Here is a 22,582-nt window from a genome sequence, read left to right as displayed (position 1 = left end):
GGTGTTCAGGTGGCTGCGTAATCTGATGTGAAAGGAGTCTTTGTTTTCATTGGAAAGATTTGTGAGGAGCTGGCACCTGTTTCAGCGAAACGTTGCAGAAAATCACTGCTGTCGAGTTATCCTGAGTGCAGGCAATTACAAATGACAGTGTTTGTCTTCCTCCTCATGGAACCCAATTTTCACACCATCTTTTTTTTTTTTTTTTCCTACGCATAGTGATGGCCTGTCAGAATATTTTTTTCCCCCCAGGCTTCCTGTTTCCTCTGCAATTTGATGTGGATGATTCGTAACTCATCAACTTGATTATGATAATGTGTGTGTCTGTAGGAAATAGGAGGGTCAATGTGGCTTTGGACTTTTTTTTCTACATATTCAATTTGAGTTTGCACTCTATTAGTTTATAAAGATCCACCAAACAGTCATAACATTGTTAAAGGTTCCATTGACTGTTGGCCACAAATGAAGGTTTTTCTTTATTCAACATCTGCTCATGAAAACAAACCATTACCATTGTCATAACAATAGACAATATGAATACTTTAAGTATTAATACTTTCAGTTGAATATCAATTTTTTATTTAGATAATGGACGTTCATAATTCATATGACTTTAATGATGTTTTTTCATTGGTCGATGTATTGATGTTGCTTTGAAAGGACGATCGTTGACCTTCATAATATTGTACTGAAAGGCTTTAAAGGAGTAAATGGATGGTTCTTCTGAAATGTGTCATTGTTTTTCACCTGCTGATTCAAGAATTGAAGCAGTTAAGGACAATTATATGAGGTCGTGCAGAATTTCCTCTCAGTGTGAGAGGTTTTACAGACACTTTAAAAACAAGCTCTGTTTTGTTCCAGACGTGCATTCAAGCCCCACATCAGAAAAAAAGGTTCAAGACCAAGCTTTAGACGTTAAGAAGGGAGAATGGAAACAAAGAACTGAGAGCAAAGCTCGGAGATAAATGAAAGAGTAAGTGAAGGATGTAGGCAGTTTCAGTTATTAAAACTTTCTTGTGATTACTTTTCTTTCTATTTTTTAATTTGCAGCAGACACATAGTTTAAGATTTACATTTGTAGTGATGCCATCATGATTACAGAAAAATATGGGCCAATTCCAATTCCAATCTTAACCCTCAAGCTCAACCCTTAATCTTAACTGGCCCTCAAAACCAACTGTTGAGGGTTATTTTGTCACTTAGAAATGGGACACCCCTTAAATGCAGATACGTCTTCAGACTGTAGGGGGCAGAATAACGCGAAAGCTGCGTCCAGTCTTTCAACTCCAAAAAAGAAGAAGAAGAAGAACACATTTACGTCACGATTATTTATCACGATCCGTTTGTCAGTCAAGTTATTAGGTTGTCAGTTAGTTATAAGATGATACTCATACAAATATTCAGCTGACAGTTACCACACACCACGACTTATTGAAAAGTAAACCACACCGGCCGACTATTGACAAAAGATGGTAAAATAAAAATAAATGTTACGCAACAATGACGTCAGTAATCCATAATATGGGCCTAAACTAAGATAACACAATGGTTATATCTCTATTAACAAAGAAAATACTTCATTTGTAGCGTAATCGTTTCGCTGCTTTCGGCGCCATCTTTGTTATTTCAAAACACGCAAGGCATTCTGGGTAGCCCTTGCTCCCAAGGGTGGTCTCGGAAAATCTCAATATTGAGGGCGATACAGCCCTTAAACTTGTCCCTCAACTTAATTTTACTGAGAATCGGGACAGCACTTGCACTAGTGGGAGCGTGCATTTTTGAGATTGAGGGTTAAGCAAGGAATTGGAATTCACCCAAAGTCCTCTGCATTAAAAGTGACATAAGTAATATGACTGATGCATTCTGCGAAAACAATATAAAAGTTAGGATTCTGGAGTTAAAGAGGCAATTCATAGTGTTCTGATTGAAGTGTACGAGACGAGAAGGGTCTTAAGTGACATTTGGCTCTTGGCAGTGGACTGTGTAGTAATTGGTACAGCGCTCAAGCAAACTTGGCAGCACTATCTAACAGTCCACCATGTCTTGAACTACATCCCAGTCCAACCTAAACTGCCAAATGATGCCGCTGCCAAACACAAAATATGGAGCTGTTTTACAGGACAGAGAGGCTAACACCTCACCAACAACACAACACCGCCGACTCCACTCTACAAAACTGTCAAGGCCTTCGCTTGTTTTTCTTGCTCTTGTTTTCTTTTAACAGCGCCGCTTCAGAAGTGGAGTAAACTTTTTTCGATGCTTCATGTCAAAACGGATGACATTTCATAAGAATAGGGAGGGGAAGGAAAAGAGAAGGGAAAACAAAGAAGCAGCAAAGCAAACAATCCGAGAGCTTTGTCATAGTTTCCACCTCCCACAGTGATGCCAGGGAACCTTTTGGAGACTGACAGGCCTTCTGCACGTCTCTGTCACGTCAGCCAGCTAGTGCCCTCCATTCCTTCTCGCTACAATAAAGAGATAAAAGCCTATTGACTTGCCAGGCTACAGTTAATGCAAATTGGGCCTGCTATCAATGTATTATTTATAAGGGGAAGCTGCAGACATTTCCAGAAAACTGGGAGCTAAGCTTACAGGAGATTAGGCACGCTATCTCATTCATTTACCAGGGAGTAATTGCTAAACTGTGGCGGAATTAGGATGCTGGAGGTTCCCCAAAAGTGTTTCATCTTGTAACCCGGGTTGCTGCCATTAGTCAACCACCTCCACGTCTGTGATAAACAGACATACAGAAGTTGTTGTTTGAAGATTTACTCGTGCGACCTATCGTTGGCAATTTCCATGTGCATTCACAACTCTGAAATAAGAGTGAACATCACATTTACTTATCGTGAAATACTGATTCTCCGTTATTTCATCTAACCAAGAAAACTCAACAGTGGGCAGCTGTCTCTTCTGGTTTCTATCTTTGTTATGTTTTTTTGTTTTTTTTAAACCCTCCTTTAAAACCTCATATGTCATATGAGAAAAACATTTTTTATTTTTTAAATAATAATTGAAATCTCGAGGTTTCAAAGTCGAGATCTCAAGTTTCCAAAAAATTGTTAAAAAAAAAAAATCAACATTTTGCTTTTTGGATTTTTTTTTTTTATTATCATTTTTTGGAAACTCGAGATCTCGAGTTTCTTTTGACTGCCAGCCGCTCAAACATTTTCAGTTGCACCATGCTCAGGGCTTCTTTGGTTCAGCACAATGTTCGAAATTTCAAGTTTCAAAGTCGAGATCTCGAGTTTCCCAAAAAATTTTAATTTTCTTTTCATATTTTTTCATATTCGAGATCTCGACCTTGAAACTCGAGATTTAAATTTTTTTTTTTCCTCCTGTCACTTCGAGGGCTCCGTAAAAACCTGTAATGACCTTGAGTTCAATAATCAAATATGATCACGTAAGGACAAACTGCAGCTCTGACATTTTTGTCAAGTAAGAGACAAACCGACAAACGCGATACACGAGAAGATAAGAGGTGAACAGCTCGCTCTATATTACCTTTACTTCAAAAATAATAAGTGCTGCATCGTTTCACAGCTGCAAAACAGCCTCGACCTGCACCACATTTTCTTTCTTGTCACTTTCTTTCTATTTGGGATGCAAATGATCAACAGTTGTAGGATGTGCAGAGCATCCTTCACCCCCCCCCCCCCTCCTCTTTTGTTGTGCTAACAACACACTACGACTGTCTCCCTCCTTTAGTCAAGAGCTCAAATTTGTTATTCACAACTCTCAGACACACCGTGTGGTAGGTGAATAAACACAGGAAAAGCAGTCCTACCTTGTTGTCAATGTCACTCTCGCTGTCACACTGTAACAGAAAAGAAAGAGACATGGGAAATGTAAGGAATTATTCATTTGGCTCACCTCCCCCCCCCCCCACAGTAGCTCATAATCAGTGCAGATGTTATTTTTGTGTGCAACCTCTCATTCACTGACAGCTTTCAGTGAAAATGGCAGAGAATGAAGAGGGAAAGGAGAGTGTGCTATTCTAAGAGAGTTTTACAAGTTTCAAAAGGAGCACGGTCGCACAGAACGCCATTCTGCTATTTCTGTGGCAAATTCAATGCTATAAATTTACAAAAGATGAAAAAACGAATAATACTATACACTGGAGGTTTTTTTTTTGTAAAGAGCCTTTTCAGTGACTTTGTATTCAGCTGCAGCTTGTCATTTAGCCTTTTAAGTGTGCTTTAAAATTGGATGATAGTATCTCAAGGACGCAGAGAGCTAAGGTTCTTTGAATACTCAAACACAGCGCTTATTAAGAACGGCATTTCAAATCCACCTTGTGACAAACTAGTCTTTAATTTGTATGCAAGACGTCTACCGGGATGAAGGAGCTGCGTTCTGAAATATGCCTCGTCTTGCTCAGTCAAAGGCCAAATCACTTTTTTCCTTTTATGCTCAGTCAAGATGTGAAATTATTATTATTTTTTCGGAACACTTCAAATAACACAAGTCGCAGTACACGGCGATCAGGCTCAAATATCCAACGGAGAGGTGAAGCTTTTATACAAACAAGAATGAGAGGGAAAAAAATAATCAGACCTTGTATCTGACAAACACACATTGCAGATTCTGAAGGCCGTGGCCTTTCATTCCTGATGTGTTTCATAGACAGAAATGTCTTTTTTAAGCAAATAATTATTATTTTTAAAAAAAAAGTTAGACTCGTACACATACTGGGAATAACATTGATGTTTAGTCTGTAAATTCAATAATACTGGCCTAGAGTTATTGATGCTTTTCTTTATATTTTTCTGCCAGTTCTCATCCTGTCAGAGAAACATTTATGGGAAAAGAAATGACCACATTCCATTAAATCTTTTTGTCACTAAATTCTCTTGGCTGGGAAATATCACATCTCACAACTAGTAAAGTTGAGGAGACAGACGTGATCCAACCTCCAAGGTCAGTGGTCCTGGACCTCCCAGCAGGACGCATGAGCTGCAGAGCAAACCAAGCGAAGAGTCACACAGAGAGGAAGAGGGCCCCCAGTGGAAAAACTGCCTTCAATCTGACAATTAAGTCCCTGTGGCAACATATTTAAGTGGAGCCTCTTTATTTTGTTTGACTCCCTTTCAGAGCTGGGTCACAATGAAAAGAGAGCCGGGTCAATGGAGGCATAGCGGCCCTTTTGTTGCAAGCGCGGTGGGTCCAAATGTATAATTAAGTAACGAGAGTAATCAGTGCAAGGGCTCAGTGGCCAAGATCTCTCTGGAGCGTAGAGTGGAGGAGTTTGGGGGTCCCACTCTGCAGTGACGGGGGGGGGGGGGGGACATGGCAAAAACCTGCCTGTAGGGGGGGTTTCTGGTTGCATCTCTATCTGCTCTATCTGAAATATCTCAGCTCTCGCTGTTCACACTAAAGCATTCTTGCACAAACAAACAAAAAGAGAACAAGAGCATACACCTGTCAGAGAAACAATACGGCAAAAATGATGTTCATTCTGAGACACTGGCTGTTATTGTTTGTGGTTGGAAAAAAAAAAAAAAAAAAAAACTTTAATAAAAGCAGCGTGAAAGCAAAGGAAGCATCTGTCAAAATACTGTCGAAAATATCCTCGGGAGAAATGAGAAATTAGCCTGACAAGTGTGCGGTGTTTCCGAGAACATGGCTGAATGCTTGTTTTTATAGGGATATGTTATTTATTTATGTTTAAATGTTAAATATTCAGCCCATAACAGGAAATGACAAAATCATACAAAAATTGTAGAATTCAATTCTTCTATATGTACAACATGTGTCTTTTCTTCTCTGAGAGAATGTTTGCAAACCTTCATTTCGGTGCTTTTGTTTGTGAAAAGACCTTCATTACAGAGTTGCAGGGCGTTAAGAAGAGAAAGTGGCTTGGGCTTCGTGTGTCAATCAATTCCCCATTCTCACTGCAGATCCTGGACAAATTAATTGTCAGCCATTTTCTATGCTGCTTGTTAAGGGGGCACATCACAACCTGTAATCACCAGCCATTTCTTCCGTTACCACTCTCGCATTTTATCTGACAGGAATCACGATCACAATAATGTTTCTCTCCATCTGGACCCATCCACAAATTACAGAAAGAGGGGAATTGTATCCAATCTTCAGCTCCCCCCCCCTGAACCCCCCCGGGAAACCGGTGTAAATGTATTCTTAGCATGCAGCTGAAAGGACGACAGGGGTTCACAGCGTCTATGGAGCTCTTCTCCATTACTCTGGGCAAGTTTAAACCCTATAGGTGACGGAGATGAACAACTGGCTCGCTCTATTCCCCGGGCACATGCTTGGCCTTGTTGTTGTAGCAGTAACCATGACACAAGAGATGAGGCCTCACAAGGCTGGAGCTGGTGAAGAGGAAAAAAAAATAATATCAAAAGAGCACAGCATGGTGCTTATCCTTTTACAAGAAGCATACACTGCTGCAGAGCATAAAGAGGAATACTAGCTATGGCTCAGAGACAGAGGACGACACGGCGCAGCAGGGGAGAGAGGGGCAGGTGGAACGGAACACCAGTAAAAACAGGCAGGGGGGATGTGATAGAGACGGAGGGATGGACTGATGTAAATAGCAGGTTGTATGCGATTACTCTGTTGGGCTATTACGCTAGGTTGAGTAAAAGAAAAGAATCCAATGAACCCATGACGTATAAGATTGGCTAATGGTGTTCAGTGTGTGTGTAAGAAAAGGACCATGTCATTTAGCACCCAATGCTTTTTCAAATATCTACACCAGAGAAAAAACATTTTCAGCAGAAAACCAAGTGATCCAAACCACATCCCCGAAGATGAAGCCTCCCCGAGCTGCACGTCTGATGGTCAGAGGGGACGTTGTTAAAAAATTGGAAAGATATGCTGCTCACTATGCTGCCTGACAGCAGCCAAGCCCCATGCGGTTTGTGTCTCTCAAAGATGTTCATAAACCAAAAAAAAGGAAAAAAGAAAAAAAAAAAAAAAGAGGAAACTGTCTGGCTCTTTTGAGGCTGGAAGCAAGCAGCAACATCTGCACCTGCAACTGCCAGCTACGAAGGGTAACAGGGGAGTAGCTCCATTCAATGGCTCCACAAACCCCCACTCCCAGCTCTCCCAGCCAGCACATCAGACAGATGCATTTGACATTTACATAGCCCTCAATACTTCAGAGACAGGAGATTTATTCCACTAGTGCTCCTGGCATGGGGCTAGGCTTCGACCTGGGCTGGCCTCCTCGACAACCCTGTAGCTTAGCCCTGAAAAGAGGCAAGGCTGAGGAGCAAGAGGGAAAAGAACTACAGGATGGAGGCCTGGAAGTCTCCATTTCCCTCGATAATTTCCGGAGACAGATTCCATAAGACGTGCAAGGTGAAGGCGATGGGCTCTACACATACCACAGACTGGACAAAATGACTCACACATTTATACATGTGGAGGCTTCACAGCGGTCATACTCTGAGGACAGTCTGTGATACAGGCAACGCAAGTGAGGAGGAACTTGCACAGATATGCAAATGCTGACATGGCGTCAGAAAAATTACTGTATGAATACTAAATAAAAAGAAAGAAAATCAAGAAATCTGCACGAAAATATATATGTCACTGTCAGTTCCTTAAAAAATGTAAACAATGACAAAAATAAATAAAAAGCACTTAGAAATAGAACATTTTAATAAATCTAAAGCAACTGGCCATAAAATATGTCACAGAGCCAAATTATTAGCATTAAAAAAAATCTTTTGCAGACTGCAAATCATGTTTCGGCATGTGGCGCCACCTACCACCGTCTACCAATCATTGCAGTCAGTAGAGTCTCAGCTGCCTAGCAACCACAGGTTGCCAGTTACGTCAAAAAAACGAAACCTAAAAGACCACTGTCTCTTGAATTTGATTGTAGTAACCGTTTTTGGCCACATTCTTACATATGGCACCTTTAAGCTTAAAAACTACAATTTCTGATGAATCTTTAAATTCTTAAGATCTTGATAAAAACGATGAAAAAATATAATGTGAGACTGGAAAAAAATGCATATGAAAACTGAAAAAAAAAAACATCAACAAAGAACGGTGAGACAGCAGCTGCATCATCTAGTCTCTGTGAATAATGTGTCAAACCAATAATACAACAAAAAAAGAAAAGTCTCAGTGAGGGGGAAAATGGCCTCAGCTCAGAAGACATCTGCCAGGAACATCGACTGAGATTCCCCTGATGGTGAGGGACAAAGCGCCGACAAACCCAGATCTCCTAGTGCGAGAGCCCACAGAGGGAGTAATGGTCCATTTAGATAGTCGAGGACCAGAGCAGTGTCAGCTACAAGTGGAACAACACCAATTTCCTCCTGCAATTTGCCTCCTGCAGAGGCTGGGATGAGGTCTGGGGACAAAAGTGCTGTGGGGCATGGAAGCAAAGCCTCAGGTGCACTGGGGAGAGGACCTCCTGTTGGGCCAGAAGATAAAGTCATTTTTTGACCCGATTCAGACGCGGTATTAATACCCGTCGCGAGTGATCCAATCGTGTGCCGATCACAATAAATACAGAATGCTTTCCAATCCGCGCTGAATGTGTCCTCAGATCTGAGCACAAAAACCACACTGGGAGGTGGTTTGAGGATACGTGTGTCCACATTCCTGCAGTCTACTCTCACGACATCCTGTGATCGGCAGCAGTTTGGTACTTTTATGTATTTGTATCAACACTGACCTTCTCTAGATGTATTATTCTATTGCTTAAAATCGTATTTAGTGTAACGGCAGTGTGAGTAAGGCTCTCTTTCCTCTGTCACACATGCGCCTCACACACAAACAGCAGGTACACCTGTACAATCAGACTAATTATAAAAAGCTGTTGTACTCCCAACTAGCCATGACGTGAGCGTGTATTTGAATACAGGGCGAGGAAGCCAGATCGGAGGTATAAACAAATGTACTTTGTGCTGTGTGGTGACGGGCGTAGCCTTATTTCCACCCCGCTTTCATTATTTATCAATAAGAGGGTTTGTCACCAGGCTTTTATGTTCTCTAAAATAAACTTGGAAACGTCAGTCACAACAAAGCCGAAGAAGCGGTGTTGTGTATTCTTATTATGTGCTGACAAACACGGAAGCACGCAAGTGAGGTGGAATCAACGCCTAAATATACCCCGGGGCAAATATAGCTTTGGAGAAGTAATTGGCAGAGCTTTTTAATGTAAGTGTTTGCATGACTCTCTCAACTCAACAGGGAGGGGAGGGAAAAAAGTGATTGCTCTTGACCCCACGAGCTGTATCTGAAAGCACCACCTAGCAAAGTGATTTGATCACAGGATCAAATCTATACGGCCATTTGACCTTTGACCTACCCTGCAGGCAGCATGGGAAGTCAGCTGATTACCCCAGGTCAGCCTTGGAGCTCTGGATTAGGAAAGTATTGATCTCAGAGAAGATGTAGGCTCCAGAGGGAATGAGATTGAGAGAAAAAAGCTCTGCTGGGTAGAAATGATATCGACCAGTAAGAAGCCGAAGACGGGCGTGCATGTAAAACCATATTTGAGCTCGGGACCTTGGAAGCTGTGCAAACAGAGAGACGGCTTCAGCAAAAGCTCCTTTCACAGAAGACCGTCGAAAGAGCACAGAGAGAGAGAATGGGAGTGAAGTGAGGATTGAAGAAGACAAGCTCAGAGAAAAGCTTTTTGCATTAGCCAGACACAGAGGCCTCTGGTTCAGGGCTGTCACACTTAAGGGAAGAGTCAGCAGGGGCCATGTAAATCAAGCCGAGGTGAGGAAAGATATAGTCCTGACGTGGGGCCAAACTAAGCAGGCTTTAACATTACCCAGAGTCCATGTAAACAGCTCTGAGACCTGGCAGTGCTCTGTTTCACTTCCATGCAAAGTATGTGGTGAGGTCGAGAAGGAGGTTCCATGGACAGATTGATGGTGATAGCAGTGGGGGTAAACTTGAAGAGCTGTCCCCCGTCTTTACTAAATCAAAGGACTGCCTTGTCCTTTCCAACAAGAAATCCCTCAGCACTTTGCTTCCAGTACTCGCTGGGGGAGCGACAGAGCCGGCCGGGCTGCCGGTGTGATCCTTGGAGGAGTTTGGCGCGGAGGAAAAAAAGAAAAAAAAACAGACAGTAATGGCAGATGTACGAGGGAACAGGGAGCATTTATTCAGCTCACAGAGAAAGAAGAAACTGACTGAGACCTGAAGGGACAGGGAATACACAACTGTGTTATGAATATAGTCACGGAAGAAAAATGGAGACATAGGTAACAGAGAATGAGGGAAAAAAAACAACACTGATTTATGATTTTTTTTTTTTTTCAGCCTTGTCTTTCATAAAAAAAAAAAAAAAACCTTCAGCTCCATCTTGTCTCAGCTGACCGTGTGACTGCGGCGAGCACACACATCGACACACACACACACAACCATCACTACCTCCCAGTGTTTTGACATGGCCTCAGGCCCAGTGCTGCTGAGCTGTAGCAGCAGACACTGGGCATTGGAAATTTAAGTCGGAGCGTAGAAGAAATTAGGCGAGGAGGCAAGGAAATGGGATGTTGACTTGAAGTGGCCCCGGGGGCAGCTGAGAGTCTCCCTGTGCAGCTCTGCTGGCTGCCTGACAGTTTGATGGAGCGAGTGGAGGCTTCCCTGCGGCCCCAGCCACCGTCTCTAACACTGATGTAGCTCAGTGAGGAACAGATTGAGCCTCCAGGCATCGCTCTGTACAGTTACTCCCCTCCTCTCTCGCTCTTTTTCTTGCTCTCTGTACTGCTACTAGTAACTCTGCTGCACTCTCGCTAATCCTGTCAAGCGACACACACACACACACACACACACACGCAGCATGCATGTATGCATGTTCACACAAAGATCACATGGCGTAACGCTTCGCAAAGCACGCAAAGACACTCGGAAATACACAGAAATAACAGCATCACCCACAGAGACACCAGCTCCCCCCTCCTTGCCTCGTCGTCCCCACGACAGTAATGTGATGAGCGCTGCAGATGCTGTTTACCAAACTCTGGCCGACGCAAAGGGGGACGGAGAGGGAGAGGGAGAGTGGGGATGGAAGGAGAGGCAGAAGGAGGTAGAGTCAGGGGGCTGGCAGGCCACAGCCATAATGAAAAGAATCTGGCGGCGGCCCACTGTGTGCTGGTCATGAGAAGCATGTGCTGCCGGGGGGCTCTACTGCTAATTTCAGGGGGCAGCCAAGCGTTTCACGCTAGACTTGTCATCGGGCCAGAGGGGGCATTCATACTGGGTGACAGCAATTGCACGAGGGGCGGGTAGGGGGTTCGGAGTGGGGGGGGCAAAATGAGAGGGAGAAAGCTTGAGCTCCCCTTCCCCCTCCCTGTACCTCCTGTCCCCTCTCTGCAATGATCAAACGTTATTGTAGGCAGGGTACAGAATTACAAATGAGTGTCCTGTGGCAATGGCTGGAACTGGATTCAACTGCTCTCTCTCTCTCTGCTCTACTGTCTCCTCAGGTGGCCATAAGGGGCACACCTCATCCTCCAACCCCTGTTGTGTCCAGACAGGAGTTTATACTATTATACTAGTTAACGTGACAATAATGATGTATGCGATGAAACTATTTCCATTGTCAAAGGAACACACAGTGGTGAGCTGGACTGCACGTCAATGCTCGGTGGATACATGGCTTTTATTTCTTATTGGACTGTTTCCCACTTAAAATTGTGGAATATGGATTATTCTCTTAAGCCCAATTTAGACTACACTTTAGTCTCCAACTGCACGAAATATTTTTTTAAGTGTCCGTCACTCCGTCAAGGGACAACGGAGACGGCAAGAGCTGCGGTTGGTCCTCAGGACAGGCCGAGCGAAGCTGCTCTGTGGCGGCTCACAGTGCGCACCGAGCGTCCACAGAGGCGGAGCTGATCACCGCCGACAACGTCGCTGCCAAACTATAAATAAATTGTTAATTTCTCGCCTCAAATTATCTTAAAACTGCGTTCCGTGACACAGAAAAGTGAGAAAACGGCCACTGTTTCAACAACAACAACAACAGTCTTTCTCTCTCGGAGGCCATTGCTCACTGTAGCCAGAAGCACAACAGCCTTGCGTAGCGACCCCTACTGATCGGGCGGGAAATTGCAGTGCGTATCTGTCACCACGACGCCGAAGTATGAAGGCACGAGGGGTCTCCGTGGTTACGCAGTCTGATAACGCATTACGCAGTCGGAGAAGTATAATGTGGCCTTTACTGTGAATCATACACAATCTATAATATAGATTGTAGATATTATTGTAGATTAATAATGGCTGACAATCTCTGTCTGTCTTGACTGGGCCAATGTCCTTGGCCAATGTCCTTGGTTTGGAGCATCTCCATATTCAGGATTCAAGGATCAATGACTGACAGGCATATCTTTAATCAGTGCAGTTAACTGGCCTGAGGATTTGTTGTGCACAGAGGGTTTATCTTGAAACTCTGCTCGATAAAAATGAGCACAACGGAAATCATTAGATTTGTACGGAGCCCCCGAAGTGACAAAAAAAATTTGAAATCTCGAGTTTCAAAGTCGAGATCTTGAGTTTCCAAAAAAAATATTTCAATTTCAAATTTTTTTGTTCTGGAAACTCGAGATCTCGACTTTGAAACTCGAGATTTCAATTTTTTTTTTCTCATGTCACTTCGGGGGCTCCGTAGATTTGAGATGAGTGGAGAAAAAAAAAACAGGGGTAATAAACCACTCGGTCCAACCCCTATAGCTCATGGATCCAATGAAATGTGAGCGAGGGAGGGAGGTATGGAGAGAGTATATATAAAAGAGCTGATGCTAAAGAAGAAATGATTGACTCTGGACTTGCAGCCAGGAGAGGGAAGCGAGGGATGAACAGGGCTGGAAGGAGGAGTGTGAGATATGAAGTCAGTGTTGGAAGGTGGGTGGTTAATGGGAGATGAAGTGGATGGAAGATGGAAATGGGTGTGGGGAGAGATTTAGCAGCTTGCGAGGAGAAACTCCAGTTCATTGACTCTGAAACATGCTGTCACACAAGAGAGAAAGGGAATGGATGGGAAACAGAGACACACAGAGAGAGAGAGAGAGAGCAACGTAGAGTGAAGGAGGGAAGAGAAGAAGGGAGGAGGGAGGAGGGCAAAGCCACATTGCGAATCTTCAGGCTGTGAATAATTTAGAGGAGCATTGGGGAGATGAGACGAAGACGAACACAAAACACTGGCAGCGTTTGACCTAGAGCTGCAGCTACATCAGTACACATCACAGAGTGGAGAGAGCACTCCCTCAGTCTCTCCCTCTTCTTCCCTCCCTTTCTCGTCTGCTCTTCCTCTGCCTCCCTCTGTGTCTGGGAGGAAACAGCTGTATGCTCTTCTTGTTTCGCCTCACATTCCATGAAACTCAACAGAATGGCTGACAACTCCATTTTTACAAGGATCTCTCTTTCTCCCCGTCTGCTCTGGGCACATCACGGGACTTTAAAGGAATGGAAATGTTTAGATCCAGGTTAGATGGATCACACTAAAGGCTGTCTGTCTGTCTGTCTGTCTGTCTGTCTGTCTGTCTGTCTGTCTGCAGGTCCTGCGGCACAACCACGACGAACCATAACATCACACAGCGTGAGGAGGAACATCTCCACAATTCATCAACTTCAAAGATCTTAGCATCTGAATCAGCGCTTTATTTTTAAACACAACGTCAGCTTTGACATTCCACTAGTGCTGCAACAATTATCACTTTGGTCAAATTAGATCATTATCAAGCAAAACGCTTAATTCAACATTCACATTAAAAAAAATCAAATATTCATTAAATAAATCAGTTTGAGTTCAGAATAAATCATTATTTTTAGCTCAAACTAACTCGCAATAAAAAACGATATGCCTCATGATGAGGTGGAAAGTAACGAAATACATTTACTCAAGTTACTGTATTGAATACTTTTTTTTGTGTATTTTGTATTTTTTAAGTACAATTCAAAATCAGGATTTTGTATTTTACTTGAGTACGTATTGACTCAAGTATTGTAGTTGGTTACTTTATAAATCCTATTCGTTACCGAGTAAAAATAAGTGACCAAAAGTGACGTAATATCCTGTGTCGCGCCGGGCGCGTGAGCACCAAAATAGTTTTGGATTTCTGACCTTGTCATAGTTCTACCCTCACACCCCACGCAAAGTAACTAAGTAACTTTTACTTAAAGTACATTTCAAATGAACTACTTTTTACTTCTACTTGAGTACATTTTCAGATGACTACTTTTACTTCTACTTGAGTAATATTTCATCAAAGTATTGGTACAAAGTACAATATTTTAGTACTTTTTCCACTTCTGGCCTCATGATAGAACAACAATATTTAAAACATATAAAAACCAATATATGTAATATTTACCACCCACTTACTGACACTGTTTGCCCATATCAATACATCAATGTCGAGAGACATAATGCAGTGTCGGGAGGAGGTTGGGGGGGGGGGGGCAGGGCTGTGAGCGACCAAGCAGCGTAAAAACTGTGGACAGCAGCAGTAAATAATCGCTGCCCTGTGATTAGGCACACAAGAGGTTAAACAGAGCTTGTTCACGCTGCCTTTGTCAAGGTGCCATGAATCATCTGACCTGCTGAAGAGAGAGAGAGAGACTATGTGTGTGTGTGTGTGTGTGTGGAAGTGAGAGATGAAAGGACCACTGGGCATCTGTGGTGGATGTGACAGTTGGGCGGACAGAGGGCGGTCTGATCAGCCCAGAAGGGGAGGGGCCATGTATTACTGTAATTAAGGAACCGTGAGAGTAAAGGAGCCATGACTGTATATGTGTGCCGATAGACACACGCGCACGAGTAAATATTTATCGTGTTAGGCGTGATAGTACGATGAGTCGATTAATAAACTAATAAAGGAGACAAACAAACAAACAAACAGAACACAAGTTAACTTGGCGTCTTCATTATTTTATTTGCCCTCCCTCCCTCCAAACACACTCTCTCTATCACTGTCTCCTGTTTGGCCTGCATGGCTGATATTAATGGGACGTCCCTTGTTTGTAAACGTGCCAAGTTGTATGCACCACTGCAGGCTGTCTATTATAGCGAGCCTCTGGGGCAGCTTTTCCATATGGCGTCACATATGGTGCTCAGCAGCATCAATTAATGTTGTTATAATACTGATTTTTATGAGCGAGGATTTCACTCCTTTTCCTCTCTTCTCCAGCCCTGCAACTCCCCGACATCCACCCCCCCCCCCCCCACACACACACCCTCGACTGTTGCTGATGCTTTGATTCTTCAAACTGCCGCGCTTCCGCTCCTGAAACCTTCGACAACCTGGTCTCTGAACAGCAGAGGATCTAAAAAAAAGTTTTTCTGTGCCAAATTCTGAAAAGCTCCTCACAGCTCGACTGAGCTCCACTCAAAGAACCTTGAAAAATGACTTTGTTCCTGCCACAGAAACACTATTGCCAGTGTGTTGGAATCTTTGCATCTCCTATGAAGCCGAGAGACTTTGATCAATGAGATATGAATATGAGAGAGACAAAAACAGCCTCAACACAGACTGAAAACTATGATAGAAAATATAACATCTGCAACTAAACACTGCATTTACCCTACCTATTGTAGTTTTGGTCACATTAGCCCAGCATCAGGGCGTATTAGTTTTAAATTACAAAACAATAGTAAGACGGCTGTGAGAACAGAATCTGAGGGGCCTTTTAGTTCCCTGGTGCCTTTGGTGGTGGATGTGACAGGAAAGGAACAAGAGCGTAGCATTAAAAAGCTCCCAGCAACCGCAGCCTTGTCAGCGTTGCCACAATTAGAGACTAGATCACTGGCGCTTCCCAGCGAGAAACATCTCACCACCGCTCCTCAATGGCGCTCAGTTCTTTGAGGAACACACTCAAAGCGCAGGGTTTTTAAAACGTTTCTGATGGCTAATCACTCTCAGGATGAAAGGCCCCGGCGTGTTCGCTTGCCTCCGCGTGGGGAGCTTCCCTTGCCGTTTCTCCGTCTCTGATTCTGATTGTTTTTGTTCGTTTCTTTTTCGGCAGGCAGGCGGGCTGGCGGGCTGGCAGGCAGCGCCGTTTGAAGGTGCAGTCAGACCTGAGTGCAGGGCCTGATGCTTTGTAGTGATATTTCCAGCAGCACAATCTCATTACTTTTTGACGTGGGAGATGCGCGCAGGGGTGGATTGTCATTTCACGCTGTCAAAAGTTCTGTGAGGGGAACGGAGACGGGAATGGAACTTCAATGACCTGCATGCCTCTGGCTCATCAAGACTGAATATATTAAACCAAATAACATGGATAATATCCAGCGAACCGGAGCCTTGAAGGTGTGTGTAAACCTAATGTCCGGTCCCCAGGGGTGTTGAAGGAATTTCTTCTCTTTATCTGTGATCTCCAATGGGATCTGTTTCACACTCTAACTAAATCTGTCCCTGTACATCCATCCCCGAACCTAATTAATCTACATACAGCACTGCATATACAAACAGGTCATTGTGTCTTGAGAGGATATATCCTGGGGGCAGCATCCCACACCTCTTAAAAATGCTGAGAGCTCCTGGACATTTTCACAAGGGACAATCATTGGCAGCTTCTCCCTTTTTTTAGAAGAACTGGGGGGTATCCCTCGAAGTTGATTTCACACCGAGTTCTTTCAATGCAGAGAAAAACTTTGCTGTGTTTAAGAAGCTGCCAGGCACTGATTGAAGCGCCTGGTTACCATGCAAACGCCAGCCTGTTGCTGGGGTTACTGTCCCAAAGTGCTTCCTGGGTAATTTTTGAGGTCACTGGTTTGTGCACGCCTATGTGGTGCAGATGCGCCCACCCTCATTCAGTGCCCAGCAGGAGCTCTTTCATTAGGCCCAGTGAATGGCCTCATTCATCCCCTTCACCACAATTGGTCACGCTGCGTCTCTGCAGAGGGCCCAGGACAAACTTTTCTCTCTTTCCACCCCCCTGATCTTTCATGCACCACCCACCTTAGTCATGCTTCACTTTTGTTCAGGAGCATGAAGTGTCTGAAGGTCCAGGACTCATTTTTTTTGGTTACCTTGGACCCACTAACAGACAAAACACTAACATTGCTGTCCATTGTTACATTTGGACCAGCAAATAATGATGTGCATGCACAATCTGTTACGTATTCAAAGTGTTTTTAAAGCTGCAGTGCGTCACTTTATGTCATTATTCTGCACGTGTTTGGTTTCTGTGGACAGAAATGATGTAACGATGTAATACGCAAAGATGTATTGAAGGTGCAGCAGAATTTTATACAGATTTTTATGACACATCAGTGCATTAATCCCATGTTCCACACTTCTATTTATAATCTGATTGTGGCACAAAAGGCCCAGAGGACCTGTTCTAGAAGAACTTGGAGCCATTTCATCTCTGAGATGCTTCTCTCTCCACTGAGTCACTCACATAAACTGCAGTGCTTAGCCATGCAAGTGAGTCCTCTACTCTGTGCCTCTTTTTTGTCCTCCAGTGAGTTCCAGGTTTGGCCTAGTGAGAAGTGACTAATTGTCTTGAGTTGTTAGTGTGCCTGGAATGAGCTCCACTCCAATTGGTGACAGGGGAGCGCAATAATTTTGTTACTCCCCCTCCTCTCTCTCTTTTTCTCCTATTTTTGCAGCAGATTTAGCCCCTCTGCTTCTCAACCTACTGAGCTGTAAAATTGAGAGGACGGCAGGCAGGATACGGAATGAGACCTGGCGTCGTGGACACACTAACCTTGAAGAGGGCCACTGCTGCTGGCTGCACCTAAAGAGATGGAGACAGAACGTCAACCATATTGGAATGAGGACGGTTGAAATAAGGAGGGAGGACAGACCAGAGGGTAAAGTGGAGACACCCTTTGTAGAAAAACATGAAACAAAAACAAAACAATATGACTTGACAAAGCAGATCATTGCAACAAGGATGGAACAAAACACTACATATAATTGACAGGAGGTTAAATGCACAGAAAGAAAAACGAGAAAATATTAAGTATTATCAAACCTCCCCCTCTTTCCCTTTATTTTGTAAAATCCTAACAGTTCGTGCAAATCTATCATTGGTAATGAAATTGATTTGTATAGATATTCTTGGAGGGAATGCGGACAATCAATTACTATGAATCACAAATATACTAGTCGTGGTTAGATGTGAACAAATGGAGTCTCAGTCCCTTACAGATGATATTAGTGCTCTGAGCTGCTCTCTCTCCGCGAGAGATTAAGCAGGTTTGTGCTCTCCCAGGCGGGCAGTGCTCCCGCCCTCCAGGGTGCTGCGCTATCATTTGCAGGAAAATTACTTCAGTAATGAAGAATCCAGGCCCATAAATCCTCACGGTCTCACCTTCCTTCGCCGCCCGAGTCTCACTGAACAGCACAGTAAAAATTCCCTTTAAAAAATTCATTGTGCAATTTTGCTCAAATCCCTCCCAGCAAGCACAATTATGGAACTTTCATCTCAATTGATTTATGTCCTGGGCTAAAGGAGTAGGGGCGGGTGGGGGTGTGTCTCGGAGGGGTGTGGATGGAGGGGAGAAAAAACAAGTGGTAAATCATAGATTTTAAAAGGGGAGACATACACTCTTTTGTCACTTAGCCTGCATGTGTTTTGTAACGCAGGATACTGAGGGCTGCACGGGTGAAATGGGAGGAGGAGAAGGGACGGCGAAGTCTGACGGGTTTGAAAGCAGAAGTGAAATGGCAAAAGGAGAAAGAGGGGAGGAGGGGGTTGGGGGTGGGTGGAAAGGAGCGGTATTCCACTTGATTAATAACACTAATCAAATTATACAGTGTTCCACTGTGCCCTGAAATCTGGGGCCATAATGTCCTCTAATGGCGAGGTTCATGGAGCTAAACTTCAGAGGGAAAACACGGAGCTGACTGCTGCATGCCTTAATGAAGGCAGTAAAACATCCATTTCCAGAAGCCATGAAATGAAAGGCAAGATTGTACTGTAGATGTGCACCCAGTGGCTCCCCCACTGCAAGAAATGCAAGGCTGTTAACACAAAAGACAGTGTTGGAAAGAGAGGGAGGGTGAGAGAGAGAGAGAGAGAGAGAGAGAGAGAGAGAGAGAGAGAGAGAGAGAGAGAGAGATGCAAAGGCTTTCAGGAGAGAAAAAAATGACGAGAGAATAATACAAGTGAAGAGATTTAAAGGGCAAGAACACCAAGAGTATGCGGATATAAAAGGACAGGGATGATGAAGAGAGGATAGAAAGACAGATTGGTAGATGCTCTCAGTGCTTTATTTCCAAAGAAATTCTCTGCTGGCATGAGGACAATCTCTGTGCTGATTATGGATGAGCCAGCCTGCTTTACTATGTCTGTTATACTTAGTGCCGCTGACAGCAGCCACAATTCATCACTATTTAGTTGCTGATGCACCTAACCACAGCATCCTCCCCCTCATCTATCTCAATAGCACTCCATCGGAGTATTCCCTCTGTCCATCCAGACATGCGTTCTGTTGATAAATCCAGCCATTTGTATCGTCATCCATCCGTCCATCCATCCAGCCATCCATAGTTTTGCAATACAATTCTTTGAGCAAAGATCATTGTAATTCACTATGTGATAGATTTAAAATGTGACGGTGCATTACCACACGTCACCATCACAAGTCATTAATTACTCTGTTTTCTAAGGAGAAAAACTTGACATATGAGTTTTTTTTTAATTTGCATAAAACTGTCAAAAATATACAATTGCAAGGTTTCAAGTTGCAATTTTTACTTGGAAACAATTTATTATTTAATCCTACCATCCATCCATCCGTCCATCCATCTATCTAGGGCTGCAACTAACGACTATTTTCATAATCGATTAATCTCTCGATTATTTTTCTTTTAATCGTTTGGTCCATAAAATGTTGGGGTTAGAAAAATGTTATGAAAAATGTTGATCAGTGTTTGTCAAACCTGGAAATGACAATGTTCTCAAATGTGTTGTTTTTGTCCACAAAACCAAAATGATTCAGTTTTCATGTTTTCATTGTTATATGGAGCAACGAAACCAGACAATATTCACATTTAAGAAGCTGAAAAATCACAGAAACTAGTTTTAATTCCTTAGAAAAAACTAAAACTGAATAATCGATTAGCAAAATAGTTGACGATTAATTTAATAATTGATTAATCAAGTAATAGTTTCAGCTCTACATCCATCCATCATCCATCTATCCAATTAGACCTGACACACTCAACAGTATTGCTCTGACCTCTGACCTCAGCTATGTGCTAGCTAGTAATAGTGTTTGATCGTATTATTCTGTCTGAGCGGTGACCAATCAGGTCGTATGACTTCAGTGGCACATGTTTGACATCTAAATCCAAACATTACACGTGAGTATCATTAAAGACACCAAGCAGAGAAGAATGTCTGCAGCATTATAACAAACCCAGACACTCCAGACACTTACATTTATACAAAAGCATTATGCTTTGCATTTAATCTACTAAATTGCACTTGCTACAAACAATCAAATCAGCCTTTGAATCTTGAGTAAAGCAAATGCTGTTAGTAGTCCTTAGGGCAAAATTTCATCTGGAGAGCGAGAGAGGGGGGAAAAAACAACAAAGCTAACAACAAAGCTGAGAAAACACAGATTGCTATTGTTATTATTATCATAATTACAGCTGCGCTTATCATGCAAGCCGCCTCAATCAGGATGAAATACAGTTTCATTTGATGACGCTTCCTGTTTTGACTGGCTTGAGTTTGGAAACCACACACTTGGCTGGCGTGCCAAAAACTCAATCAAGCGCAATTACATAGCCATCAGATAGAAATGTAATTGATTTGAAAGCTGACATGAGATATAACTACATTACAGTGGCGGCACAGTGGGGAGGCTCCTTGGGGACAGGGCCTATGGGGAGCTCATTACCGCCAAGCTTTGAATTATTGAGTGCTATGGCAGTGACACTGAGGGAGAGGGGCGGGCGATTGGCTGTTACAACTCAGCAAGTGTTTATCTCAACTTACAGCAACCCAAGACAAGAAGGAGTGATCTGCCCGCACATAAATATTGCAAGGAAATAAGTTGTAATGGTTCATAAGTGGGGGCTGTGTCCAAGGTCTCTGGACAAGATAAGAGTCTAAGGGTACACGACCTTAGTATTTATCATTTACTATACAGGAGGGAGAGCTATGTAGACTTAGCATGGTGCTTTCCAAAATGTACTTTTACTCAAACAGAATCTGCTGCTGAGTAGGTTTTTGTGTTTGGTCGAGTCCGGCTCTTGCTGAGCTTGTTGGATAGTTTCATATATATAAGCCAGTAGTGAAAGGAACACTGAACCATACGTGTGTTAAAGTGTCTGTGGTCTCAGGATTACGTTGTGAAGAAGCGCCAAAAGAAAGTGCCGAGACGCCGACAAACAGCTGAAACAATTATAAATGGAGCATACAGTTATAATCTGGTTCCGTTTGGGTCTTTTATGTGGTTTAAAAACAGGTTTACATTTCTCCTTGCAGCAAGAGCACACTGCTCAGAACAAAAAAAAAAAAACTGAACTATCTACTACTACTACTAGCAGTATTTCAATCATCCATCCATTGGAGACCACTTTATCCTCCACCTCCACAGTCCATCACAGGGCCAACACATAGCGACAAACGGGACCGTATCTATGTTCCCCGGGTCCTATGTCCCCCGCTTTCACCCAAAAGGACCCGGGGAACATAGGACCCTACCCCTTACCCCAACCCTAACCCTTACCCTAACCCGAACCTCAACCCTTACCCTAGCCCTAACCCCAACCTGAACCCCAACCCTTACCCTAACCATAACCATAACCATAACCCTAACCCTAACCCTAAACCTACCCCTACCCCTACCCTAACCCTTAACCCTGGAGCTCCACACCCAGGCTTCCACAAAGTGGGGAACATAGGACCTTTTTTGGGAAAAACGGGGAACAGGACCCGGGGAACATATCCGTGGAACATAGGTACGACCCCGCGACAAACCAGGACCAGGACGTGAACCCGGGTCTTTTTGTTACAAGGCACAAGCAGTAACCGCTACTGTGCTGTGTGGCCCTCTACTTCAATCATTCTTTAATCATTTTTTAACCTACACATGTCTGTTTTGTCACCACTTCTTTGCTTTTCAGACACAAAGAGTTTAAAGTAGCCTCCCCAGAGTCAGGATGGGGCGTGAGGGAGTTAAGAAGTGCATCTTCCTGACCCTGACCACCAGCCTGTGGGCTTTAACTCCAGTGCTGAGGGTGACTGTTGAGGGGATAAAGATATAAGGCGTTGCACAAGGGCCTTGGCATCCCTCAGGAACCTGGTGACTGCCTACCTCTGGGAGGGCTGTGCCCCCTAGGTTTCTACCACTGATCTCCCCTCTGTCTCTCTCTCATCCTTCTTTCTCTGCTCACACAGGTCTCCTGTGAGCTTTCTCACAAAAAATGAGAACTCAATTAATTCAGGCGGAATGAGGACAAGAGAGGAGTGTGGTCTGGGGAGAGCCCAAGGAAACAGAGAATGAGCAAGAGAAGGAAGCCTCACAGAGCCGCTTGTCACTCTGTGGCCTGGATAACAGCAAACAGAGCATGAGGTGACTGTGCATGTGGATTAAATCTTTAGTCGAGTTAATCCTGTCTGCAGTTTAAACATGGCTGATGAACAAATGCTCCTCATTACAGAGGGGGATGATGGG

The 22,582-nt window shown here is 43.5% G+C and overlaps 1 protein-coding gene across 4 annotated transcripts in view; it reads right to left on the bottom strand.

Moving 5' to 3' along the window:
- The window catches only part of fbrsl1 (fibrosin-like 1), a 306,180-nt gene that overhangs the window by 92,448 nt on the left and 191,150 nt on the right, over positions 1–22,582 (bottom strand). For all 4 annotated transcript variants that reach the window (XM_083903205.1, XM_083903207.1, XM_083903206.1 and 1 more), the window contains exons 5-6: positions 17,650–17,679; positions 3,785–3,814 (exon numbers count right to left, since the gene is read on the bottom strand). In XM_083903205.1, coding sequence (XP_083759331.1) covers positions 3,785–3,814; positions 17,650–17,679 — 60 coding nt within the window. The remainder of the gene's footprint in view (positions 1–3,784; positions 3,815–17,649; positions 17,680–22,582) is intronic.

The sequence above is a fragment of the Microchirus variegatus genome (assembly GCF_963457635.1).
Source record: "Microchirus variegatus genome assembly, chromosome: 16".
In the NCBI taxonomy this organism is placed as follows: Eukaryota; Metazoa; Chordata; class Actinopteri; order Pleuronectiformes; family Soleidae; genus Microchirus; species Microchirus variegatus.
Note: the sequence above shows the minus strand (reverse complement) of the source record. Positions and strands in the feature narration are given on the sequence as shown.